This window comes from Mercenaria mercenaria, chromosome 2 (genome assembly GCF_021730395.1).
Source record: "Mercenaria mercenaria strain notata chromosome 2, MADL_Memer_1, whole genome shotgun sequence".
NCBI lineage: Eukaryota > Metazoa > Mollusca > Bivalvia > Venerida > Veneridae > Mercenaria > Mercenaria mercenaria.
Genome location: NC_069362.1, coordinates 8,040,593 through 8,067,588, shown reverse-complemented (window position 1 = coordinate 8,067,588; position 26,996 = coordinate 8,040,593). Strand labels below are relative to the sequence as shown.

The window sequence follows — 26,996 nt, the reverse complement described above, 5'->3', positions numbered from 1 at the left end:
TAAAGTGTAATGATAGTAGGTCAAATATTTTGGCGATATGTATAACACATTCTTTTCTCTGACGGATATACAGGAACGGACAGACAAAGACAGATCTATACCCAAACCGCAAAGTGGTGGCTTAATAAGTCAGACCGTATCACCATTATGGGTATGGCTAATCCAATCGCACATTATATAATTAAATATGTTGAGATGGTTCCCTTGAAATTTCGACCGTCCTAGGTGCCAACAGTCCATTTAGTCTTAATTCGCAAATGTCTATTAAGTCCGAACGTATAGCGAGACTCAGTGTAGCATTCAAGAGGACTTTTATGTTACTTAGTTGCAGTCTATGCATTCAAAGACTTTTATTGATTTTACTTTTTGCTTGGCGACTTGTATAGAGATAAATAAAGAGCCTATCTATTGCTGTTTTTTCAAACCTAACTTTTAAAGATGAAATTAAACATGCCCTTATAGAGCATATTTGAATATCAGTACGTGAGAAAATAGCTATCAGGTTTGTAGGTTCCCGATGTGTTGTCATGCGAGACGGCATTCATTGAGCTGTCGAAAGGTTAGTGGCTCTACATAATTAGTGACAGTTTTTGCTTTAAGTATAGGGCAGAGGGAAACTTAGTGTCCGCAACTTAATATCGAGAAGAAACCATATGACAAACAAATATGCAGGTGAGCCTTAAAACAAAATAACAGTACTTTCTTCGTTTGTCTAAAGTCTGAAACTTTCGGGTATTTTGGTTCAGAGAAAAGAATTATAGGATAAAATGATGTTAATCTGAATAGGTGAAGAACCCATCTTTGCATTTTCAAAGTGCAATTTTCTTGTCCCGGGAATCAGAGAAAGATATAGCTTATGATTTTAGCGGAAGTATGAATTTAATGAAACGTTCTTTGCAAGAACTGATATGAATATAAAAACAATTGTTATATTGTGACTCGCATTTATAATTATGTTTAGTATTAGAAATGCAAGTTTGTAAAAGTATTATTACCACCGTTTAACAGTATCTGTGATGCGCTGCCAAAAAAAGGATTAGCATCTAACAGAAAAATGGCAAATGTAGTTAAATGTGGCTGAAATCTTAAATTACTCTGCATTTTATATGTGTATAAACGTACACTATATAGAATTCTGTACTTTATATATGTGTAGTCTCGATTTCTAATGAGCCGGGAGTATGAATATCATGCGTCTGTTTAGACAAATTTGCCACACAAAGGGGCACACGCTTGTCCGTTTCTCTTGCACTTGTCGATTCCTTCGTTTGTCTTTCTTCGCCTTCAGGTTTATCGTTTGTTGTGCTTTTAACTTTTGACGGTTGATCACGAACGGTCGATTCTAAATCTAAAACTTGCTTTATCTTGTCGTTGAGATTCTTGTCCATTGTTTCAGGCAGGAAAACCAGCACGAAAACACATATGATAGATATAGCTCCGCACACAAAATACAGAAGTCCCGGAATGTATGTGTTCTGAAAGAACGATATATAAATTATTGATTTTAAAAGCCAAATGCATTAATTTACCAGTGTCAAGTTTTTCGAAATAAACTTCACACATTGGTCGCTTTCGAAGAAAGGAGTAATCGAAACTGAGAAGAAATAACTATTAAAAATCGATCATTTTCAGAAAACTGATGCAATAAAAAAGTTTGATATTTTCAGCTACATGCATGCATTTAGACGTTAGGCCGTGAAAAATGTATTTTCACTGCCTAAAATAAAGGACAACTGAAGTTTACACCCTTGGTACGATAAGTACTGCTTTAATGAGAGGATAACCGTAGCTGATATAGCTTTCTGTCCAATTCCTTAATTAATGTTTTGTAAACGTTCTATGTATTAAGATATGTTTAAACTAAGTACTGCTTTAAACAACAAACAGAAAGCTTTGTCCATTTACAGAGTCACCATTACAACAAAATATAATTGTACTTTTGGCCTAATATTTTCAGTCATCACATAACTTTGGTTGATTTTGCAGCACGCCCTCTTTTAATGAGAATACACTTGTTCGTTCGAACAGTCCTATCAACATACTGTACTTGACATAAAGTATGTATCCTTTCGACATATTTCGACGTGATCAAAAATTACCTAATTTCGAAGGTATGTGGAATGTCCTATTAATTTGGAATTCATCTACCAGTTCTGCGAAACCGTAGAAATTTAATATTGTCCCGTTATATCAACGACTGTAAATATTCCAGTTATTACTGTTGCCTCTAAGTTTAATTTGTTGTGTATTTATGTTTAGCTGTCTCTAAAATATTTTTATTTATGCAGAATTATTCAATGTATTTAAATGAACAATGTACCAACACTACACAACACCGATTTCCGGTGCATATGAAGTAAATAATACGGGTTGTTGCATTCATTTGCAACTAGAAAACAGAAACTTTACTTCGCACCAACACAATCATAGGTCTTATAGAGTCCTTCCAGCTTTGATTACTTAGGAAGACGCCAGTTGCGCTTCCGTGCATTATCTTATCACGGGTGGACACCTGGGTAGAACCGAAGCACCGACCTTCCGTAGGTCAATTTGTTTTGTCCTCGTGTGTTTGCTCTGTGTATTGGTAGTGAGCACGTCTGCGTGCTGTGAGTTTCGTTTTGGGGAGGCTGCGTTTTTAAAACACGGCATTCCTTGTTTGATATTCATCCTTGTTTTGTTTTTGTTCCTTATGAAGAATTCAACGCTCCGAGTGAGACTCGAACCCACATGTACAATAGGAAAAGTGGAACTCCACAGGTTGCTCAACACGACAAAAACGAAAATGTACAAGCTATATCAATTTAACAATAGGATTCATCCTGCTTGAATATCAGTTTCAATAACGTATGGCATACTGAAATTCAATCTATGATTATACATGTATTGATAATGATGAATACCTTTGTATTCTAGTTTGATTATACGAGATCTATTCTAAGTCCAAGTGACTCACTCGAAAAATGTCTATATAATCTGTAAAATTCTTATTGATAAGTTTAGAAAAACACTGTATAATGTTAGATAAGATGGCAGGCCATGTACAATTCAATGATACTTATTTCACAGTTCCTTAAAGATTAATCTAAACGTATGCGATACAAATATAATGTAACATGTGAAACCAGAAAATGTTCTTTTAGAATAATGGCTTTGATACTCTTACCAAGGATGAAATTCTTACCAGATACACTAGCTGCGGACCGACAATAGCACCTATACGTCCCGTTACACTCAGGGTACCAAAACCAATATTTCTGAAACAGAATTTTGTATTGAATGTTTTTAGATGAAAATGAATTCGTTTTTTTAATTATCTAAATTGCGGTCGAAGTTTGGATGTTTTGTTCTTTTTCGTTTTCATAATAGCTTGTACGATATTGAAACCGTCTTTTCATCTTTATAATGCTCCAAAGAAATTAAATTACAATTTAATTCGTCACTTAAGGTGCGTATATTTAACATTCAAAAACAGTATATTGGCAACGTCATTTATTTGTACCTGATTACAGTGGGATAGATTTCTATTGTCATGGTTTGAACAGATCCCCACGCTGTAGATATTCCCATGTTAGCAATCAGTGCAAATACATTGGTTAATTCATCTTTATTAGGTACATCTGAAATTGAAAGTCATCTCAGTAGAACAGTATAATGCCACTTAAGGGATTGGCTGAAACCTGAGAAATTCTACAATGCAATAACAGGAAAGAAACATAGGTTAACGCTTTCTATCATAAAACGTTTACAAATCTAAATTAAATGAATATTACGTCCATACGCATTCATTTGCTCTCAACATGTGTAATTGTGTATCAAAAGGCTGTCATACGCTAACGTTTCGTCATGTAACGCGCATACACAGAAATGTGTCTTAACGGCACATGACTCTATTACTGTGCTTGGCTGCGTACTATACATCCAAACTTTCTTGTAATGATTTATTTATCAGTCACATTAGCTGCAGACACCCTAATTCATTCCAGTGTGTGTGCGTGTGTGTGTGCGCGTGTGTGTGCGCGTGTGTATGTGTGTGTGTGTATGTTCGGGTTTAGCGTCTTTTTCAACAATTTTTCAGTTATGTAAAATGCCTAACTTTATAGTGCTGCCTCACTGGAATATCACGCCACATACACTTGACATGATACCCTACCTAGTCACATTATACTGCCATCGGGCTGACCAGTCCTAGTACAATCCTCGTAATACTTAGCGCCAAGCGAGGACGTTACTAGAACCAATTTTCACGTCTTTGGTATGACGCGGTCACGGATCGAACCCACGACCTCCCGCACTCGAAGCGGGCGCTCTACCACTGAGCTACCTAGGTGGTTCTAATGCATTCCAATTACATTTTTTAAATTATAATTGCCCCATTTACACCACGACTTAGATGGCTTTAATAGCAGGAAACAATATCAAGGAGCATTATACCATTACCTGTACTCGAAACATTTTCATTTAATTAGGTGTCTACTGTAATTACTACGACATTAATATGAGACTTACCTAGTGTTTGTACGATGCCCACCACAATTCCTCCAAAAGCAACGCTTGTAAAGCACATGATTGAGGTACATCGTCGCCCAAATCTGGTTTATAATTTTATTTTACTAACTTAACTAGTATTCCAAAGGTTTCCTTTTTGTTGAATTATGTAAATGTAAGATTTGAACTTTTGCAACGTGCATATATCCCCCAAGAAAAGTCGAATCACCATGTTGCATGATAAGTAAATGGTCTCTAATGAATAAATCGGTTTTTTACATGCAATAGTAGGTGTTTATAAATTTTTTTGATGCCGATTGTTTTCCCATTGTGAGTAATACACGTATGTCAATGATTATTTCTGTGCAAATGAGGTTACTATTTTAAGATGTCACCACAAATATAAATAATTTTAATATCATAGTTAATATATCATTTTGACTGTCTAAAAAGATGTAATTCCTTACCTGTTTTGAAGCCAAAGTGCGATTGCCTTGCAAGGTATTCCAGTCAGGCTGAACAGAAATAAATTGAAGAAGATGTTTCCAGACAGTGACTGAATCCCAAACGCAATACCATATGAAACAACACCAAGTGCAATCCTATTTAATACCCATAAGAAACTACATGAATAGGTATGATGCATTTGTATTAAAAAACAACTCAAATGCTGATACAAACGTGATACTTTGAGAAAAATAATACAACTTTAGCGAAACACTTTTGTATAACGATGGCTATCATTTTTCGAAATTCCATTAGCACACATTCACAAAATTATTAATCATAAATAGATAGAAATGTAAAGGTTTAAATTCAGTCTAATGAATCAATTAACAACTAAAAGCTATAATTATGTCATTTTGTTAAAATGGCAACAATGCGTCTTAGACAGTCGACCATCAAACTTATTCGCCTGAGCATAAGATTGATCATGAAAGAATATGTATCAGCTTACCAGTTCAATGCTAAGAGAAATGTGACTTTCACCATTTTCTTTGTTCTAAATAGGTCTAACACTGTGTACTTTTTGTCTTCTCTGTTTTCCGGTTTCTTTAGGGCTTTGTCTATATCAAAGTTGGTATGTCTGTTAAATTTTGCAACGGATCTGACAATAACCTCCGCCTTTTCTGGTTTGTCATGAGCTATATACCACCGAAAACTTTCTGGTATTACACTGATACGAAAAAAGTATTGATACTAAGTAACTGTCGTTGCTAGATATATGATCTGGATAGTGTTTCTAAGTAAATTGTATTGTTACCTTGATTTTCCCCTAGTCATTATTTACCATTAAAACTAGGTAATAAATGGATATAACGATTGTTACATTAAACGCAATTATGGTTATAACAGATGTGTAAACAAATGTCAAGAAGAATATGTCATGAAATAATTAATGGAGGGAGACCCTGACAAGTGCTTGTTAATGTGAAAACAAAAATTCAAAAGATTAAGTTTCCGAGATTTCAAAATACGTGACAAAACTACTTTAATCGTGTTAACTGAGCGATGAATGTAAGAAAAGAGAAATTGTAATGGTTAGACAAATATGGACCCACATTAACGTGAGCCTTATTTTGTTTTCTATTCAGTTATCAAAGTAAATTAATTCAAGATTACTGTGACTCCTTGCTCCCTTTAGCAAACTTGTAAATATATGAATGCCTTTTTGGACACTGTACTCCATTACACAAAAAGACAACTACTTACCACCATGCCAGGAAACAGGGTATGGCCATTAGTGCAGTCATCAGCTGGATATACCTCCAGTCATGGATTAACCATGCCAAGAGTGAAAATAAGCATGATTGGATAGGCCATGATGGAAATCCCACTATCCATACGCGCCATTTTGCCAGCGTAAACTCAGACAAAAGGCAATATTGTGTCGTTAGAAAAAATCCACCACCTGCGCCAACAAAGAACCTTGCGACAGCAAACATTTTCCAGCTGGTTGAGAAATAACCGACAATATTAAATGACAGTAGTAAAACTATCGATGTAAAGAACGGAGGCTTTCTTCCAAATAAATCGGCGATTTGTCCGGCTGCAACGTTCCCCACAAGTACACCAGTGATTTGAATTGAATTAATGATACTTGGAATGAAGTCATTGTGGCACACCAGATTAAACTGAAATACCGTATTGTAATTAGAAACGGTGAAATATAAGTTTAAATTTTGTATAAGGACATAAAGCAAGTGACTTATTAAACCAAGAGCATGTTTTAAATTGTCTTCTTTACTATAGAGTGGCTACAATTAATGTAAGCAATATAAAGACGCATTTTTGGAATACTTTTGTACAGCATTTAGGTTACCTCTTATTATGCAATACAAATGAGCAATGATCCAAATACAGCTGCATTTTAAAAAATGTAACACTAAAAAGAAGTATTCCACCTCTTATTCATGTGGGAAAGTTGGCAGTTACTTGCGGAGAATAGATTAGTACTGGTACAAAATCCAGGAACACTGAATAGGTTTACTGCTCGCCGTTACATAACTGAAAAACTGTTGAAAAACGGCGTTAAATCCAAAACAAACAAATGAACAATCAATCAAAAAATATGAGGTTTAAAAGTATACAAGTCCGTCTCAAAGTTTAACTACGTAGCGATTTTTCTCATAATTATTCGCATACCCCAATGATCACGCTTAAACGTATGTATTTGTTTTGCAAAAGAATAATGATTTGGTTTCCGCAATTATATTAGACGAGTTGAAGTGATAAATCATTAAATGATAGTAAAATTTAACATAATATATTTATCCTCAGTTCTAACCGAGAAACACTAAAACATGAATCGGCAAGATACATAATATAACTCGCTTTGCTTGCGACTAATGCAGTCCTAATATGAACCAAAACATTTATCAATTGATAAGAACACATTAAGTACTGAAAACTAGCTTTGATCTTCAAGCTAATCTGCGTTTTCCATAAGTATTTAAATATTGACCAGAAAATTGAAATTGCGCAAAGAATGGTAAACTACTTCTGGGAATGTTTGATGAAATTGGACGACGCTTTTTTAGTTTCTTTTTCAATCACTTATAGTACTTATGCCAAATTTTGAATTTAAACTTTTTTAAAGTTTATTTCGTTGGAAATGTTTTTCTTTGCTGCGACGCTATGCGGTTTCAAGTTTATAAAAAGTTTTAGGCAGAAAAATATTGATTAGATATTTCTCGACTATAAAACATGTTCTATCTACGATGTTTGATCAGGTTTGCACTATCAGTCACAAGCAAAAATAGCTAAATTAACCTTCATTCTGTTTAATTTTTTATCCTTTTGATACAGGAATTAAGGAGTCATTTAAAATATTCGCCATTCTAATATAATTTACCACTTAAAACTCATCTACACAATCGCTTAAGCAAAATCATATTTTCTTTTTGCGGTTCTGTGTGATCCTGATTTAGCCGAGGTACGGGTGTGCGAAAACATATAGACAGATCTGTTAATGCCTATCACTCAGTAACATCTTTTTGAAAAAAGACAACTAAGAGCCGTACCCGTTACTTTTTAATGAATATATGTTTATATCTTACCTCACTAACAATTGTTTTTAAACTTCTGTCATATCCGAAAGCCCTGCATTTCGTTTTATTTCCATTTAAACAAGATTTTGATTGGCAGTATTGCGTAATGGTATTATTTTTATAACCTGGACATGTCAAAATGTTTTCTTTTACGCCATCTTGACACCACCAAGGAGGCGTTGCAGATATAATAATCATTCCCATGAACGTGAAACAGACAATCGTCTTGATGAGATGGACAATGACGCTCATACGCACTTGAAACCGACCGCAACCTCCTAGATTCTCAATTATTTCATCTGGACTTACGTCAGCGACGTCTTTTCCTGTAGAGGGTGCATTTAGCGTCATGGCGAAGGCTGTAAGTAAAATTCTGTAACAAGTTACTCAGATTATGTTTTCCTTTGTAAAAAAAATGTCAATGCACATGTCTCATGAAGAAAGTCAATATTTATATCCAAACCATCTAAAAACGTATACATTGCAAGAATGGAAACATTAGGTGTCAGTTTAGGCACGTTTATGTGCAAAACTGTTTAGGTCCGTTTATGTACAGGTTGCTCAAACATTATAACACTGTCAATTCTCTAATTTTCGTGGTCGCGTTGATCCACGAACTTAAATCTAAACAAGCAAATAAATTCTTTTTTTTTCTTTAAAATATTTGAAGTCCACGACTTTATATTTCCCCGAAGAATCAGTCTTTGTCAAACCCACTAAATTTTATTGCACAGTAATTTTACTATTTCTGCATGCATGTATAAGCGTACTTGGATGTTACATAATTTCAAAGAGCAACACTTCATTTTCAACAAGACTATATAACTTTTTTTGTCATATAAATATAAAAGATTTGAAATACACTAAATATTTAAAAGTGTCTTCTTACCAGTATTTTCCTTTAAGAAGGCATCTGTATCTATGATCACTTGATATGCGAACTACGTTCCAACAACGTAAATAATTGTTTAAGTTGCACAGGTACAACAATATCACTTAGCATTAAATCTGTATTTGGTAAACATGATTAATTAAGTTCGCATCCTAATGTCATCAAGTAAATGGTGTAATTGTCTTTACAAATACTTAAAGGTATACAAGTCTTAAATTTGAAACATTTGCTACGTATAGTTTATGTTAACACAAATTTACAAGTTTATGTCCATAAGCAACACTATGTATTAGGTTTAATGTAGTTCACAACTAAAATAGGATAAATGTGAACTACCACTAAAATGTTTTCTTTACAGTCGACTGTTGCCGCATGCCTTGAAATTATGAATGTTTTTCTAAATATGCAATTACATTGGCTTAGGAGCCAACTCAAATTTGGAGAGGTTGCGTCCAGCAAACCCACTCAGATGTTTCCTGAAAATTTTGGATCAGCTACGGAAAAACAGAAAGCAGACCCACTCAGATGTTCCCTGTAAATTTTCAATCAACCAAGGAAAAAAGAAAAAAAAAAAACGTTTTCCCTTACTGACAATAAAAAATATCTTCAGATCCATATCTGTTCATACAATTAATGCTCTCTCAAATTGAGTTTTCCCTATATCTATTGTTATTCATATGTCTGGCAAATTGTAGATAATATATTGTTCCTGCTCATAATTTCCGGTTTGTATGACCTTTGACAGAATAACATTGAAATGTATATTTTCTTAAACGTACTTAAAATCGCTCAATGACAACTGTCTCTAAAGTGTAGTCATTTTGCCGAATTGGGATTTTTACCGAAAGGTTTGATTGACTGAGTCGACCCAGGGAATTTTTTCTACATTTTTGAATAGGATAATGCAACAAGTATTGAATGTACAAAACATTTATTATTCGGAAAAATACTATTAATGTGATGATTTTAACATCAATCGTTTTCTGTTCCAATCAATTAATTACAAAATAATGAGATAAAATTCAACGTGAGTTGATTTTCATTATCTAGACGATGTGAACTGGTTCGAGACAATGTTGATTTACTCTCTTTTTCTGCCATTAATTTCACTTATTCTCTTTTTTTTATAAAGAAGTTTATTATAATTCTTTAAAACTATGTCCAAAACTATTTTAAACATTTATTATACTAAAACTGCAACTATATTACAATTGAAGTGCATATGTAATGTTTTAAAGACGAAAATATACAATATTAAACGCAAAAGTAATTATATAATTATTAATACAAACGTTGTTACAAGCTTAAACCGTTTATTTAAGTACATTATATTATAGTTTCGTTTGTTTCGGTAAATAAATGTATAATATATGTGTTTGCTGCCGAATATGATTTAGCTGAAAAATACATCACAGCTTTGTTGAACTTATAACGTTATCCTTAGAGATTATGTCCTCCGGACGAGACGTTACGTCAAGTGTGTAAATTTTCCTTTCGTTTTCTGTTGCATTTCCTTTAACATTCTCCCACCGGCTTGCACAGTTTACTTTTATGACTTCGTCAGGAAATTTGAATTCTGCATCCTTTTTTATTTTGTCATTAAGATTCTGGTTCATTGTTTCTGGCAGGAAAAGTAATCCCACCACGCAAATGACAGATATGGCTCCGCACACGTAATACAACAATCCTGGGACGTAGGAGTTCTAAAAATATCCAATATGCGTATTAACATGATAGAATAAGCTTGCAGTCTGACTTTTTAACTAAACTGTTCCATTTTCATAATTCAAGTGAATTTTGTATTAGGTTTAAAGTCGCACACTCACAATTATTATAGGTCATATAGCGACTTTCCAAATTTAGTGATGGTGGAAGGCCATAGGTGTCCCAATTTTCATTATTTCATCACGGGCTGGCACCTGGGTAGAACCACAGACCTTCCTTCCTCACATGAAATATGCAACGGCACGAGTGAGGCTCGAAACAACATAGATGAGGGGAAAGTGATTCGAAGTCAGCGAACTTAATCATTTGGTCACGGAGGCCCCTTATTCAAGTGAATTCTTATTTCACAATTCTTTAAAGATTAATTAAACTATATGCGATACAATTATAATGTAAAATTTTAAATCTGAAAAGGTTCTTTTAGAATAAGTGCTCTAATTAGTGTATTTGACCACTATTGCCCACGATAAAACAAACTCTTACCAGATACACTAGCTGCGGACCGACAATAGCACCTATACGTCCCGTTACACTCAGAGTACCAAAACCAATGTTTCTGGAACAGAATTTCATTTTGAATGTTTCTTGAAGAAAATGAAGGCTTCCTTAATTATCTAAATTGCGGTCGAAGTTTTGTTTTCGCTTATATTATGGCATGTACGAGTATTAAAACCTTTATTTTCATCTTTATCATGTTTATAATGCTCAAAAGAAAATAAATTACAATTTAATGCGCCTGTTCAGTGCGTATATGTAACATTTATTAACAAAATATTGGCAACATTATTTATCTGTACCTGATCACAGTTGGGTATATTTCTATTGTCATGGTTTGAACAGATCCCCAAGCTGAAGATATTCCCATGTAAGCAATAAGTGCAAATGCATTAGTTAATTCATCTTTATAAGGTACATCTGAAATTGAAAGTCAGAATAGTATAATATTACTTAACATCTGAAATGCGGGGACATGTCCAAAGAATTTGGTTTAAGCCCGAGATATTCTTCAATGCAGCATGTAAAACTTTAAAATAAACCAAGTTTACGTACATTCGCGTTCAGTTCTTCTAAACATATTTAATTGTACGTTAAAAGGCCGCCATACGCTCAAGTTTCGCCATGGAACGCACATATACTGTAATGTGTGTTAACAACACAAGACTAGCTTTTTGTGCTTGATTGCGTACTAAACATCCAAATATTCTTCTTATAGATTTATTTATCAGTCACTTTAGCTCAAAGCACTCTAGACTAATGCATTCCAGTTACATTTATGAAATATTATTGCCTTCTTAAATATTAACCTTTAACATCATGACTTAGATTACTTTTGTAGCAGGGAAGAGTCGAGAAGCATTATGCAATTACATAAACTTGAAACATTTTCGAACAGGACTTTTAGCTGCCTTTATAAATTACTACGACTTTAATTCGAGACTTACCTAGTGTTTGTACGATGCCAACCACCATTCCTCCAAAGGCAACATCGGTAAAGCACATTATTGATGTACACCGTCTCCCAAATCTGGTTTATAAATGTTATTTTATTAACTTAAACTTTATTCTTCTGCTTTTGTATTTAGAGACTGGTTCACATTTTAATAGTAAACCATAGATTTATATAATTTTTATTAATAAAATATAAGATTTGAAATAATAGTAACACCAAGATGCATAAAAAGTAAAGCGTCTTTGATGAATAAATAGTTATTGTACATGTATTTATAGGTATTTATAACTCTTAGTCTTGTATGTGTGTTTCCCATTATAAGTTATTCACGTATGTCAGACTTTCAGCAAATGCAGTTACTAAAAGATGTCTTCACAAATATAAATAATTTTAATATCATAGTAAACGTGGTATATCATTTGGACTTTTATAAATATGCAATTTCTTACCTGTTTTGGAGCCAAAGTGCGATTGCCTTGCAAGGTATTCCAGTCAAGCTGAACAGAAATAGATTGAAGAAAATGTTTCCTGACAGTGTCTGAATCCCATACGCAATACCATATGAAACACAACCAAGTGCAATCCTATTTAATATTCATAAGTAACTAAATGTATCGGTGTGTTGCATTTATATTAAGAAAAAGCTGATTAAAATGTGATACCTGTAGAAAAATATTATAACTAGCGAAAGTATATCTGTTGCATAAAGATGGCTATCAATTTTCAAAATTCCATTGTCACATATTCACAAAACTATCAACTATAAATAGAAACAAATTTGCAGGCTTTAAATTCAGTCTTATCTATCGTTTAACACCTATAAGCTAGCTGTATGTCGGTTTGTTTAAATGCCAACAATGCATCTGGGATAGTCGGCCATCAAACTAAAACACCTGAGCATAAGGTTGACCATAAAAAAATTATTATCAGCTTACCAGTTCAGTGATAAGAGAAATGTGACTTTCACCATTTTCTTTGTTCTAAATAGGTCTAACACTGTGTACTTTTTGTCTTCTCTGTTCTCCGGTTTCTTTAAAGCTTTGTCTATATCAAAAGTGGTATTTCTGTTGAATTTTGCAACGGATCTGACAATAACCTCCGCCTTTTCTGGTTTGTCATGAGCAACATACCACCGAAAACTTTCTGGTATTACACTGATATGAAAAAGTATTGTAACTTTCATTGTCTGGTATATTAATGGAAAGGGTAACTTAGTAAATTGTATTTTACCTGGATTTTCCACTTGTCATTTTAAGACAGTAATACACGGCAGTAAATTAAAACAAAAGTTGATACATTAAACGCAATTATGGTAATATCAGATGGGTAAATAAATGTCAAGAAGAATAAGTCGTGAAATAATTAACGAAGGCAAACGGTGACAAGTGCATGTTAGTGTGAAAACAAAAACATCAAGAAATTAAGTTTTCGAGATTTCAAAATACGTGACAAAACTACTTTAACTGTGTTAACTGAGCGGCGAATGTAAGAGAAGAGAAACTGGAAAGATAAGACAAATGTGCACCAACATTAACGTCAGCCTTATTTTGTTTTCTATTCAGTTATTAAAGTAAATGAATCCAAGATAACTGTCACACCTTGCTCCCTTTAGCAAAATTGCAAACTAAGAATTTCCTTTTTTTTTTGGACACTACTCCATTTTCACAAAATGGGAAATTTTCTCATCAGACATAACGAAACTGGCATATCAAAAAGAGGGTCTTACATGGAAAAAAGGCAACTACTTACCACCATGCCAGGAAACAGGGTATGGCCATTAGTGCAGTCATCAGCTGGATATACCTCCAGTCATGGATTAACCATGCCAAGAGTGAAAATAAGCATGACTGGATAGGCCATGATGGAAATCCCACTATCCATACACGCCATTTTGCCAGCGTAAACTCAGACAAAAGGCAATACTGTGTTGTTAGAAAAAATCCACCACCTGCGCCAACAAAGAATCTTGCGACAGCAAACATTTCCCAGCTGGTTGAGAAATAACCGACAAGATTAAATGACAGTAGTAAAAACATCGAAGTAAAGAACGGAGGCTTTCTTCCAAATAAATCGGCGATTTGTCCGGCTGCTACGTTCCCCACAAGAATACCAGTAATTTGAATTGAAGTAATAATACTTGGAATGTAGTCATAGTCGCACACCAGATTAAACTGAAAACAGTACACATATATATATATATACATATATATATATATATATATATATATATATATATATATATATATATATATAGTAAAGTATACTGAATTATATATAGTAAAGCTATATATATATAGTAAAGTATACTGAATTTCGTTACGTAATTATAAATCATGAAATATTATTTTTATACATAGATATATTAGCTAACGGACTGAAAAGCATCTTTCACTTGGAGTGACTACAAAAATTGTAAGCAATATTTAGGGCAATTTTGGAGCAAATTTGTGGATAAAGGTTGGTTTTAAGTTGCACATGGAATAGAGCTATAAGCCAAAAGCCTGCCGCAAAAACTTTTCATTTCAAAATTACTTAAACTGCAAATGGAAGAAAACTAAATACAAGTTAACAAGAATTCATGTCGATCTTTCAGTAACCTAAGTTTACACAAAAAATGAGATATACTAGTTTCTTTTCAATAAATATATGTTTACATCTTACCTCACTAACAATTGTTTTCAAGCTGTTATCATACCCGAAAGCCCTACATTTCGTTTTATTTCCATTTAAACAAGATTTTGATTTGCAGTATTGCATAATTGTATTATTTTCGTAACCCGAACATGTCAAACTGGTTCCAACGACGGCATCTTTACACCACCAAGGCGGTGCTGAAGATATGATAATCATTCCCATGAACGTGAAACAGACGACCGTCTTCATTAGATGGACAATGACGCTTATTCGTACTTGAAACCGACCACATCCTCCTAGGCTCTCAATTATCTCATCTGGACTGACGTCAGCGACGTCTTTTTCTGTAGAAGGCGTAGTTTGCGTCATGTTGAAGGTTGTTTATGAAATTCAGTAACACGCAACTCAAATTATGTTGTCTTTTAGTAGAAATGTCAGTAATATCAACGCAATTTTTATTCTTATTATAAAAAATGAAACACACATTTTATATCCCCTCGAAAAATCAGTTTTAGCCAAACCTACTAAATTTCATGCCTATGAAATGAAAGTATTGTACAGTAATTTTATTATATGTAAAAGTATATCAAAGACCTAACGCAGTACTAAGCACTTTAATTATTTCCAACAAGACTTTAAAACTTTGTCATATAAATATGAAAGATGTATAAACTTAATTTGAAAAACACTAAATATGTGAAAATGTCTGTTTACCAGTAGTCATCACTTGATATGCAAACTACGCTCCAACAACATAAATGATTATTTCAGTTACACACACGTGCAAAAATATCACTTAGTATAACGTTTACATTTGGTTTATATGATTAATTAAATTCGTATGTTAATGTCATCAAGTAAATGGTGTAATTAGCTTAACGGACACTTAAAGGTATACTAATCTCAAATTACATACCTGAAATTATGAAAAATTGCTACATATAGTTTAAATAAACATAGAATTAACATGTTTATGTGTATGAATAGCACTAAGCATTAGGTTTAAAATGGTACACAACTAAAAAAAGTATAAATGTGTACTTCTACCTAAATATTAAAGGTTTGTTAACAGTCGACTATAACCGCATGCCGTTTAATTATGAATGTATCTCTAAATGCGCAATTACATTCAATTTGGCTTAGGAGCGAACTCAAAGTTAAGGAATGGGCAAATGGTGGCTGGGGGTGATCAGCTAACCTACTCTTTTGTTCCCTGAAAATTTTCGACAACCAGGAAAAAAAGAAAAAGGAAAAACGTTCTATCCCTTACTGACAATAAATATAACATCAGATTCTAATTAGGACATTTAACTAATGCTTTCTCAAATTTGTTCTTTTCCTTTATCTACTGTTATTCATTTGTCTGTGCAAAAAGTAAATAAGATGCTGTTGTTGTTGCTCATAATTTCCGGGTTGAATGTCATTAGGCAGTATAACATCAAAGAGCATATTTTCTTAAACGTACTTAAAATCGCCGAATGACAGCTGTCTCTATAATGTAATCGTTTAATCGCATTCGCCTGTTTACCCTGTTTACCGAAAGGTTGGTTTGACCGAATCGACCCAGGGAAAAAGTGTAATGCAACAAACCTTGAATATATGAAGCATTTATTATTTGGAAAATACCATTTTTTTGATAATTTAACATCAGTGGTTTTCTGTTCTGATCAATTCAATTACAAAATAATGAGATGAAATACAACGCGAGTTGATTCTCATTATCTAGACGACGTGAGCTGGTTCGAGACTATGTTGATTAACTCTTTTTGGCATTAATTTCATTTATTCTCTTCTTTTTTGATAAAGAGGTAATAATTCAAATAATCTATGTCCAAAAGTTATTTAAAACTATAATGTTGAAATTGCAACTATATTAGAAATTAAGTGCATATGTAATGTTTCAAAAGACGAAAATAATAAACGCAAACGTAATGTAATTATTCATACAAACGTTGTTACAAGCTTAAACCGTTTATTAAAGTACATTATATTATAGTTTCATTTGTTTCTGTAAATAATTGTTTAATATATTGGCTGCCGATACATTATTTTGCTAATAAATACATCACAGCTTTGTTGAACTTATAACGTTATCCTTAGAGATTATGTCCTCCGGAAGAGACGTTACGTCAAGGTTGTAAACTTTCCTTTCGTTTTCCATTGCATTTCCCTTTACATTCTCACACCGGCTTGCACAGTTTACTTCTATGACTTCGTCAGGAAATTTGATTTCTACATCCTTTTTTATTTTGTCATTAAGATTCTGGTTCATTGTTTCAGGCAGGAAAAGTAATCCCACCATGCAGATGATAGATATGGCTCCGCACACGTAATACAACAATCCTGGGACGTAGGAGTTCTACAAATGTCCAATATGCGTATTAACATGATAGAATAAGCTTGCAGTTTGACTTTTTAAGTAAATTGGTCATTTTCATAATTCAAGTGAATTTTGTATTAGGTTTAACGTCACACCGACACAATTATAGGTCATATATCGACTTTCCAGCTTTGGTGGTGGAGGAAGCCCCTATGTGCCCCCATTTGCATAATTTCATCACGGGTTGGCACCTGGGTAGAACCACCAACCCTCCTAAAGCCACACATGAAGAATTCAACGGCACGGGTGCGGCTCGAAACAACATACGTGAGGAGCAAGTAATTCGAAGTCAGCGAGCTTAAGCTTAACCACTCAGCCACGGAGGCCCCCAATTCATGTGAAGGAACGAAAAAGAAATTTATGTATAAAAAACTATATTTCTGGTAATGAATCTCTTGGCCTAATGGGAACTTATCTTTTAAACTGTTCATAATTTCAAAACAATACGGTATTAATTATTCGTGAAACAAATATTTCATAATTATCTACGATTAGTTCTGTTAATATAATGTCTTTTATGTTAGTTTATTTTGTTCTTGCAGCAGCCATTGAAGTTAAAATAGGCTTCAGTCAAAGTGCATGTAAAAGAGTATTTATTTCCAAATTATATTCTACTCAGCTGACACTCACCAGATACACTAACTGCGGTCCGAGTATAGCTCCAACTCGTCCTGTCACGCTGAGAGAACCAAACCCAATATTTCTGAAAATATGATCTTACAAAAGATTTAAATTACTGAATATAATAACACTTTAAACTTTAAAGCAGTTTTAATGAAATAAATGCAGTGCCTAAAGTTGACAATGTATGTTATGAGCTATTTTCTACTTTAATTTAATATAATTAAGATAAGTAATTATCAATTAATTTTAGATCAAAATATAAACATAGCCTAATTTGATAAAAAGAAATAAAGAGAAAAAGATATCAATCACGTTAAGGACGGCTTTTCACAATGGGAGAGGTCAATTGGGTGTGGTTTCTGCTGATTAACTGGGAATAATTGAGTTCAAAACTTCTCGCAACAAACATGTATTATAACTGGCTTTCAGAAAATTGTCTAAGGTATGGTCTGAATTACGTCATAGTGACTTGAAACACTAATGACTAACAATATCTAAACTAAAATTACCTTATTACAGTCGGATAGAGCTCAATTGTCATCGTTTGAACTGGTCCCCATGCCATTGATATTCCCATATTTGCCACCATAGCAAACCCATTCGTTAGTTCATCTTTATTTTGCACACCTTTAGATTACGGAATGGTACAAGTGTAAAGTGAAGCTGCTACATGTGATCTAATTCGAAAGGTCTTCCTTTATTGAAAATATCAAAATTATATAGAGAGATTATGATTGCTCAAAATATCAGGTATGTTCTATTGACTGAATAGGAAAGAGTTATCCTATTAAATTGGTATTCATGAAAGGCAATACGAATACATGTTTTCAAACATCATCAGTTGATAACAGACTAAAGTCCGTAATTTACGTTGACGGAGTTACGTTATAAATAGCATTTTTGAATCGCCCATTGTACAAAATCTTGTACATATTTTAGGTAATATTATGTATACAGATATGTATAATATGAAAGCTTCATTACCAAACGTCTGCACGATGCCGACAACCAGACCACCAACAGCGACGATAACAAAACATATGATTGCTGTAGCTCGTCGACCAAATCTGTGAATAATAAATGGAAAAAGAGCAGAATATTAAACAACTATGCTTTTCGTATTTAACATTTTAATCTTATTTTAATTAAATCTCTGCATATTTAATCAATTTATATACCAACAAATATGTAAAAGGCAAAGGCCAGTGAATCAAGATTACCATATGGTATGAATTGTTGCATTGGTGAATATCAAAATGAGTGTACAAATTGTTTAAACGATGAATTTCACATGGTAATAAATTATGGTAACAATAACGAATGTCATTGTTTTCATTTAAACAAAACATGCGCGTTTATATGGTTGTTGTTAACACAATCATGCCATTTTTAGCACAGAACGTTCTGTGCGCAGAACGTCAGGGATGTAAATTAGTGAAGGCAAGAGCATTGGGTTATAGGACTTGTAATGAATTATGTTCTACGAAACTTATGTTTGATGTTTAAGAACTAAATGCATGCATGCAGATAAATAAAACGGTAAGTATCAATCTTTAGAAAGATCAATTACGTTACAAAAACATCTGAGGCCAATCTCTGTATAAGGAAAATGTAGTTTGATAGAAATTCTAGAACAACCAAAGAAAGTAATAATCTTGATTCATATCTGTCCCAGAAAGAACTTGACAATATTCATATCTGAATAAACATGTGTTAGAAAGCAAAATAACTGGCGAACTTTTTTGATGAGAAATGAAAGCATATTTTCCATCTTTCGATAACGACATATACTATGATAGTTACAAAATATTATCTTGAATATTCTATAAAGATTACCTGTTCTGTAGCCAGAGCGCTATTGATTTACTTGGAATGCCAGTAAGGGCAAATAAGAATACATTCAGATAAATACTTCCCGAAAGTGACTGGATTCCAAATGATATACCATACGATACAACACCAAGTGCTATCCTTTAAAGTAAAAAAATAAACAGATAAAATTGAAATTAAACATAACATCAACCAATAATCATATATCAAACTCAAAATAGTCTTTATTTATAATGTTCTCAATATCCCTAAACATGCTTTTAATTACTGTTAGTCCTTTGTCGTCTACAGTTTGACCTTTGTTCAGTCGTAATAAATCCCGGTCAGAATATGTTCATAAAGAACGCTTGTAAACAAAAAAACTCACTATTTTAAATAATAGAACACTTCAGAGAGATCACATATTCTACTTGAACTACGTAAATGTGGTTTATCATGAAATAACCCGTGTTTTGAGTTCTTATGCGTAAGAATATATCACGAAGGCCGTAGGCCTGAGTGATATATTGTTTCGCATAAGAACGAAATACTAGGGTTATTCTACGATAAATCACACTTGGGAACTTGTTATTTCGATTCTAACACGACGTACTAGTATCAAAAGTGTTAGAAAAAATGGTAACTACTTTTTACGACCGTGATACGCACCTGGATCGGATGACGTCATTGCACGCGAGTGGTTTATTGCAGAATAACCCGAGATAGATTTTTGCTCTACATGTATGAAGGTTATTCGCTGGTCGTGTTAGAATTTTAGTTTGAAACTTTATCGTGTAAATATAAAGTAAAGTCATAGAAAACCTTCGATTTAACATTCTATCTGATTTACATATATAGTCAAAATGTTTGATTTAATGAATCTGGGTCAAATTAGATTATAAGATTCTTTCACTGGTTGTAGGTGCAGATGGGAATTTCCGGTCTCGAGGGTAACTGTTTAGGCGGTAACGAGGTTCCTACCGAGTTACCGCCTAAACAGTTACCCGAGAACCGGCTATTCCTATCTGCACCTATATAACCAGTGACAGAATCTTTTTCTTGCATACCGATATCAAGAAATAATATTTTAAAAAATCAATCGAATGGCTTTCTTTTTAGAACTATTTCTTATAGAGGCGTATTTAAACAAAGCGCGGGAAAGCAACGTCCGTAAACAGGAAAGACGTCATGACGTTTCAAAGACAAATAACAATGTTTAGTTCCGGGGTTTTTTTATCATTTGCAGCGTAACGTTATGATTTTTTGATAAATAACGTGTTTTGAATCGAGAAATATACCATCAGGAACAAAGAGGAACTGTCAAGGTATTGGATTTTTATTCCGTTTTTTTTAAATAAAATATAAATTACTCCATATATGCGTAGTTCGTAATACGTCATTTAAAGCACGAGAGTCATCTTACACCCCGGGGTGTAAGATGGATTTTTCCAGCACCGATAAAAATAACGGAAATCCCCGTCTGGTATGCAAGAAAACATGTTATGTAGGTAAGAACAAGGTCCAGATGACCGATCAGTCTACATTTTTATTAGTCAACAACTAACAACGTAAAATGTTCAATTATTTGATTATAATCCCAAACTTATTTCACCCTTTTCCAAACCAATTTGTTATACATGTACTTTGTATGTTTCAGATATATAGAGAGAAATTACGGTTATAGTCATTGTTTCCTCTCGGAAACGTGAAGTACTATTTAGAATGATGCATGCGGGATGTAGTCAGCTACTTGTTGGGAAACAATAAAGTACCAGCATGGACCTTGCTTGGATTTCCCTTTGCCATATACAATTAATATACTAATGTAAACCAGCCTGGAACTTTGCCAGACAGAAGAACTAAACTACATACCAACTTAATGAAAGAAGCACCGTTACTTTAATTAAGTATCTAGATTTGAACAAATGCAAAACTGTGTATTTCTGATCTTCACGTGTTTCGGGTTTCTGCAGTGCCTTTTCTATATCAAACTCGTTATGTCGGTTGTACTTTGCTATGGATGTTATAATTTGTTCAGCTTTTTCCGGATTATCGTGAGCTATGTACCACCGGAAACTTTCAGGTAACGCACTAAAAGCACAAAACGTAGTTATACGAAAGCAAAGTGTGTAATGTAAATTATAACTAATGTGTCTTTTTATAAAAAGTTCCTGAAATTTAACATACATAACAGAACGCCTTATTTAAAGTTAAACTGTATTTATATATCTATTTAGAAAATGCTCCTTTTAACAACGGTATTTGATTATACTGACTTATTATGCCCCCGAAGGTGGGTTTATTAAAATTGAACTGTCCGTCCGTGCGTCCGATCCAGAAATCTGGCATCCGTGCAGGGATTTTAAAATAACTTGGCAAAATTGTTAACCATAATAAGACGATGTGTCATGCGCAAGACCCAGATCCCTAGCTCCAAGGTCAAGGTCACACTTAGAAATCAAAGGTTAGCAGGGTCTGTTTCGTGTCAGCTCTGCCATTCATTAAGGGATTTTGAAATTACTTGGCATGTCCGATACAGAACTCTGCCAATAATGGAGGGATTTTGAAATTGCTTGGCATAAATGTTCCCTATAAGGCCTAAAAAATAATATGTCTGTTTCCTGTAACCCGACCGACCGTAAGTTTTTACTGCCGACCGCAATTTTTTTATGGGCCGAAAAGCCTGTTTGTCGATAGACCCGAGGTTACGGGTTTTCACCCGCAAAAATCTAGAAGTTTTCTTTGATGCGTATCGAGTTCAAAAGTTCTGCCCCTTGTCAATCAAAATCTCGGTGAATTTCAATACTGTTCGCCGCCACAAGCGGAAGTATGGCAGAAGGTGGAGCGCCGTATACTAATTAGCTACTGACAGATGTCAATCACACCACGCGCCAACTGACACGCGGTTTGTATTTTAATAGTACAATAATGCCCGTCATTATTAAAGGTGTTTATTGATCAATGTGTAAAAGTTAATTGATAAACAATGCGTAGAAGAGCAGCCTACTATCGTGTTTGTACCACTTGTTCAGTGGTCACGTTGTCGGTATGAACAACATCCGTTATTGAAAGGCGGCAGCAACTTTTCAACAATTTTATTTGATTAGGCAGTTAATTGGCGATAATAAGGTTACTAAATAACAAATTGGATAATTATAATCGAACGTTACGATGTATAGCAAATGTTCTAGTATTGTCGAGGCTTAGTTTGAGCAGAAACAAATAAAAACTTTTTTGATTAGCAGAAATTGTAAGAAGTGAATAGCTATGATGGTAGAAAATAAATTAAACAGATGCATTTTTCTTTCAAGAATTAAACTCTAACTTTCGTTTTCCGTATTTGTCACCCGTTTTCGCGACCGTAATTTTCGGACATTTCTGTCATTTCCAATGAGATTTTCTAGTGCAAATCTTAATATTAAGCCAATAAAAAGTCTGCTTTTAAGAAAAATATGACAAATGTTACTGGTAATTTTGTGCTTTTATGAACTGTTCTTGAATATTTTATGACACTATGGCTCAAAGGAAACTATTTGATTTAGGATTTATATATAGGTGGTCAGAAACGTTCTAATGACAGTGTATGTGGTACGTTAACCAAACATTCTATTAAGATCAGAACTGGATGGCTTTGTTTTCTTGTAGACTTGCATGGAGACTAATGTATTTGTCTTAGATAAAGTTTATAACAGAATAGCTTCACCCCTGAATAGCTGATCTTGACTCTTGAAAATCTGATTTTGACCGTTGAAAATTTAGGCAGAAGAGTCTATATATGACTTGAGTTTCAGAACCTACCAAACGCCCTGTATAACGATTTAATAGTAGATAAATAATCACCTGTCCATAGATGAACAACAAATAAAAGAAGGTGATTGTGCTAGTCGATCACAATCAAACTGTATGATGTGTTTCAGTTCTAGTCATATGCCATTTTAGATATTTTTTGTGGTTTCTGTCACAATTCTTGCCATGTTCAGTAATTAAAATTAAATTGTCTGAATGTTATCTGATTCACATTTTTACTCAGTTACTAGTATCAACTATCTCAAGTCACATCTAGCACTATTTATTAACTATTGCCAGGACTTCAATCCCTATTACCTTGCATATTAAAAAGCAGAAAAAAACACTGAAAAGTTCTGACACTTAAAAAAAAAAAAGAAAAAAAAAAATTCCTACCTACCGACCCCTCTTTTTTCAGCATGTTACAGGAAACAGACATATTTTTTTAGGCCTAATGAGATGAGGTGTCATGCACAAGACCCTAGCTCCAAGATCAAGTCAAAGGTATTTCTTGTCTGGTCCATGGCTCTGCCAGTTATCAAGGGATTTGACAAATGTTGCTGGGCCTCTGAGGTCAAGGTCTAGGTCACGAAATGATGTGTGTTTTTGCGCATACAACTGTATCATTATTTGGCAGCTTCGGGGGCATTTGTCACCAATAGTGACAGCTCTTATTTTACTTAATATATATATTTACTAATCTATAGATTTATACAACACCCCGGTGATAATATAATATTTTGTTGTTTTCTGTCAACTTTTGTTATGTCTTATTCAATGTAAAATATAGAAAAAACGTAGCCGAGGTGAATAAATGTAAGGTTATTATAGATATTAAGATATTACATTTAACTAGTCTAAATTCGGTCTTGTAAGTAGAAGTTTTAATATTAAGCATACTTACAACCAAGCAAGAAGACACGGGATGGACAAAATAGCCGTTAACAGTTGAATGTCCCTCCAGTCGTGTAACAACCAGGCACACAGTGCCAACACACAAGCCTGTATCGGCCAAGACGGAAATCCTACAATCCAGACACGCCAGCGAGCAAGCGAAAATTCTGACAAGAAGCAATATTGTGTGGTAAGAAAGAAACCACCACCCATGCCAAGGAAGAACCTTGCAACTGCAAACATTTGCCAGCTTGTAGAAAAGTAACCGACAAGATTGAACGACATAATTAAAATTATTGAAGCAAAGAATGGAGGTTTTCGTCCTATTAAATCTGCGATTTGTCCTGAAGCCACGTTACCTACTAGGGTACCAGCAATTTGAACTGAATTTATTGTACTCGGAATAAAGTCACGTGCACATACCAGATCGAACTGAAAGATGCAAAAACACATTGATGAAGGTTTTGAAGTTATCAAAACGTGTTGTGTCAAACTAAAATATCTAAAAATCTATGTATGCTAATACGTTGAATTATTTAGAAACAGTGATATTATAGAATATTTAATTACTTTTTAGAAACTGAGGTTATTATTTTTCTTGGTCGCTTCTAAAGGATCCTGTTATAGATGTGACCTTGAAGCCCTTTTGAAGGTGGGTAGGATTTCAAATAGCAACGTATACTTTTTACATAAGATAGTGAGTATAATGACATTGAAAGAATTATTGCGTTTTTATAATTCTTCAGACTTAGAGATAAAATTCAAACATATAATATATAGCCTCAATTACTAACTTCGCTGACGATTGTAGTTAAGCTTCTATCATAATTCAGCCTTCGACACTCAGTTCCGTTTAGAGTACATGTCTTCTTTGGACAGTAATCAATAGATGTACCGTTCCGAAAGGTAACGCATGACGTCAGATTATTAGTAATGAGGACGTCCTCACACCACCATGCTGGAGTCGCCGATATAATAATCATCCCCGAAAAAGTAAAGCAGACAATCGTCTTGATAAGATGAACAACGATGGTCATCCGCACTTGAAAGCGTCCACATCCGCCAATGTCTTCGATTATTTTGTCAGGGCTGACTGCACTATTTTCATCATCGTTAACTCCCGCAGACATTTCTAATGTAGGAAGCAATTTATAATGTAAGGTGTTGTGTTTTAACTGTAGGATAATGAGGGATTAGTTGGTGCCCGAGCTCAGTTTGGTGAGGGAACCAACATAAACCGAAAGTTTCTGCGGATGCTGTAACAGGAAACAAAAATACATTAACAGTATTGAGCATAAAAAATTTAATAACCTATCATAAACAAATATTACGTCAATAAGCGTTCATTTCATGATCTTCTTGTTTTAATTAGGAGTGTAGGTCTCGCCATGGAACGCCCATATAGACTGAATGGTGTTTTATCATGCAACAAAATCACTGTTTGTACATCATTGCGTCAAAAGTCATAGCTTCACCATCAAGATCTGCTTTATTCGCATCTGAACTCCAATCAATGGTTTTGTTCAACGAAAAATCACTGTTTGTGAAATATTTTCTTACTAACGCTAGCGCTGTCCTTAATAACATACGTTTATCCTCCAGTTAAATCGCCTCTTGAGAACATTAACAAAAACGACAGCTTCATGTTGCAATACTGTCTAAAGGAGTTGAAGGGAAATACTTGTACACAAACCACCTACAGGTCTTTTGTAAAACATTTTGTGCGAGGACTTTTATCAAGTCATAAACACGTTTATTAGATTACATCAGCAAAAGCTATCCTACTGCCTACAATAATATACACTGAAACTTACACTTACACTTAACTTTTGGGTAACACACTTCTGCGGATTCTCATAATTTTAATAATTTGGAGGTAATATAATGTCAAAATAATGTAACCTTTATTGGTTAACCGTATCTAGAGAAGTGAGTTGTGAGTCAAGTTATTAACATACATAATAAACATTTTATGAGATCGAAAAGGTTGTTTTTTTCTAAAATACTCTAGTATAAGTATATAATGTTAAAGACGTTAATAATAACTTTCAACCGCTTTATTACGTGACTTCTTAAAATTGTCTCTCAGAAGTTTCTGCGACATGACCAGCCAGTGTTCAACACAAGTATATTTTAAATATTTTATTTTAATATATTAAGGCTTTTGAATCAAATATTTAAAAATGAAAATGTAAAAATTAATTTTTGAGACCTCGAGCACTAGTTCCGACTACTTACTAACAAGTTATTCAGTATGGGTATAATATTGACAATACATCTCATACAATGAAAGTGACGATTTATTTGAACACTAGAAATCTGTTACCACTAATCGATTATATTACAATTATCCGTATTTTGCTGTATCATTAATATTAACAACAGTTTTCGTCCATCGGCTATTAGTTATCACCATCAACATCATCATAATTTCCTGTATATTAAGCATAAACGATATATGTACATGGAGCAAATGAAACAAAAAAGCAATGATAGGTCTATTATTTTTATTGTGAAGATAAATGTCTCATCTGTACATATACATTGTTAGGAATAAAGTCCGGATTGGCATGCGAAAACGAAATTGATGGAAACCTATGCGTAAGTTATTGAAACGACAACGTTATCATCTTACTTCAAAGTTCAACACGCTTAATACTTCCAAATATTGCGATAAAGTCTTAATATCAAATTGAAATGTGCAGATCTCTTTAATCATCGGTAAATTACACTGACCTTTATTTTGTTATAATTAATACGAGGATT

The 26,996-nt window shown here is 33.7% G+C and overlaps 2 protein-coding genes across 2 annotated transcripts; both read right to left on the bottom strand.

Moving 5' to 3' along the window:
• Positions 1-846: 846 nt before the first annotated feature.
• LOC123563123 (organic cation/carnitine transporter 2-like) lies at positions 847-9,755 on the bottom strand. The gene is made up of 9 exons (XM_053529140.1): positions 8,926-9,755; positions 8,046-8,395; positions 6,199-6,620; positions 5,444-5,662; positions 4,953-5,087; positions 4,507-4,589; positions 3,500-3,617; positions 3,182-3,254; positions 847-1,475 (listed from the first exon to the last, which is right to left on the bottom strand). The coding sequence occupies exons 2-9, from the start codon at positions 8,385-8,387 to the stop codon at positions 1,143-1,145; spliced, it is 1,725 nt and encodes a 574-aa protein (XP_053385115.1). The 5' UTR covers positions 8,388-8,395; positions 8,926-9,755; the 3' UTR covers positions 847-1,142.
• Positions 9,756-9,842: 87 nt separating this feature from the next.
• On the bottom strand, positions 9,843-25,509 carry LOC123563124 (uncharacterized). Its single transcript, XM_053524343.1, has 16 exons — positions 25,025-25,509; positions 24,241-24,662; positions 21,423-21,641; positions 19,578-19,712; positions 18,726-18,808; positions 18,251-18,368; positions 17,748-17,820; positions 16,807-17,096; positions 14,765-15,113; positions 13,853-14,274; positions 13,039-13,257; positions 12,553-12,687; positions 12,096-12,178; positions 11,451-11,568; positions 11,137-11,209; positions 9,843-10,631 (listed from the first exon to the last, which is right to left on the bottom strand). The coding sequence occupies exons 1-16, from the start codon at positions 25,358-25,360 to the stop codon at positions 10,338-10,340; spliced, it is 3,369 nt and encodes a 1,122-aa protein (XP_053380318.1). The 5' UTR covers positions 25,361-25,509; the 3' UTR covers positions 9,843-10,337.
• Between the last annotated feature and the right edge of the window lie 1,487 nt (positions 25,510-26,996).

Bases quoted from the DNA above. Each gene is read 5' to 3' on its own strand.
- LOC123563123 (XM_053529140.1), bottom strand. From the start codon at position 8,387: ATGACGCTAAATGCACCCTCTACAGGAAAAGACGTCGCTGACGTAAGT. The intron at 5,088-5,443 runs GTAAGCTGATAC...GGTATTAAATAG, and splicing joins TTTCTCTTAGCATTGAACTG to GATTGCACTTGGTGTTGTTT. The intron at 3,618-4,506 runs GTAAGTCTCATA...TTTCAATTTCAG, and splicing joins GGGCATCGTACAAACACTAG to ATGTACCTAATAAAGATGAA.
- LOC123563124 (XM_053524343.1), bottom strand. From the start codon at position 25,360: ATGTCTGCGGGAGTTAACGATGATGAAAATAGTGCAGTCAGCCCTGAC. The intron at 18,809-19,577 runs GTAATCTTTATA...TATTATTCACAG, and splicing joins GCGCTCTGGCTACAGAACAG to ATTTGGTCGACGAGCTACAG. The intron at 11,569-12,095 runs GTAAGTCTCGAA...TTTCAATTTCAG, and splicing joins TGGCATCGTACAAACACTAG to ATGTACCTTATAAAGATGAA.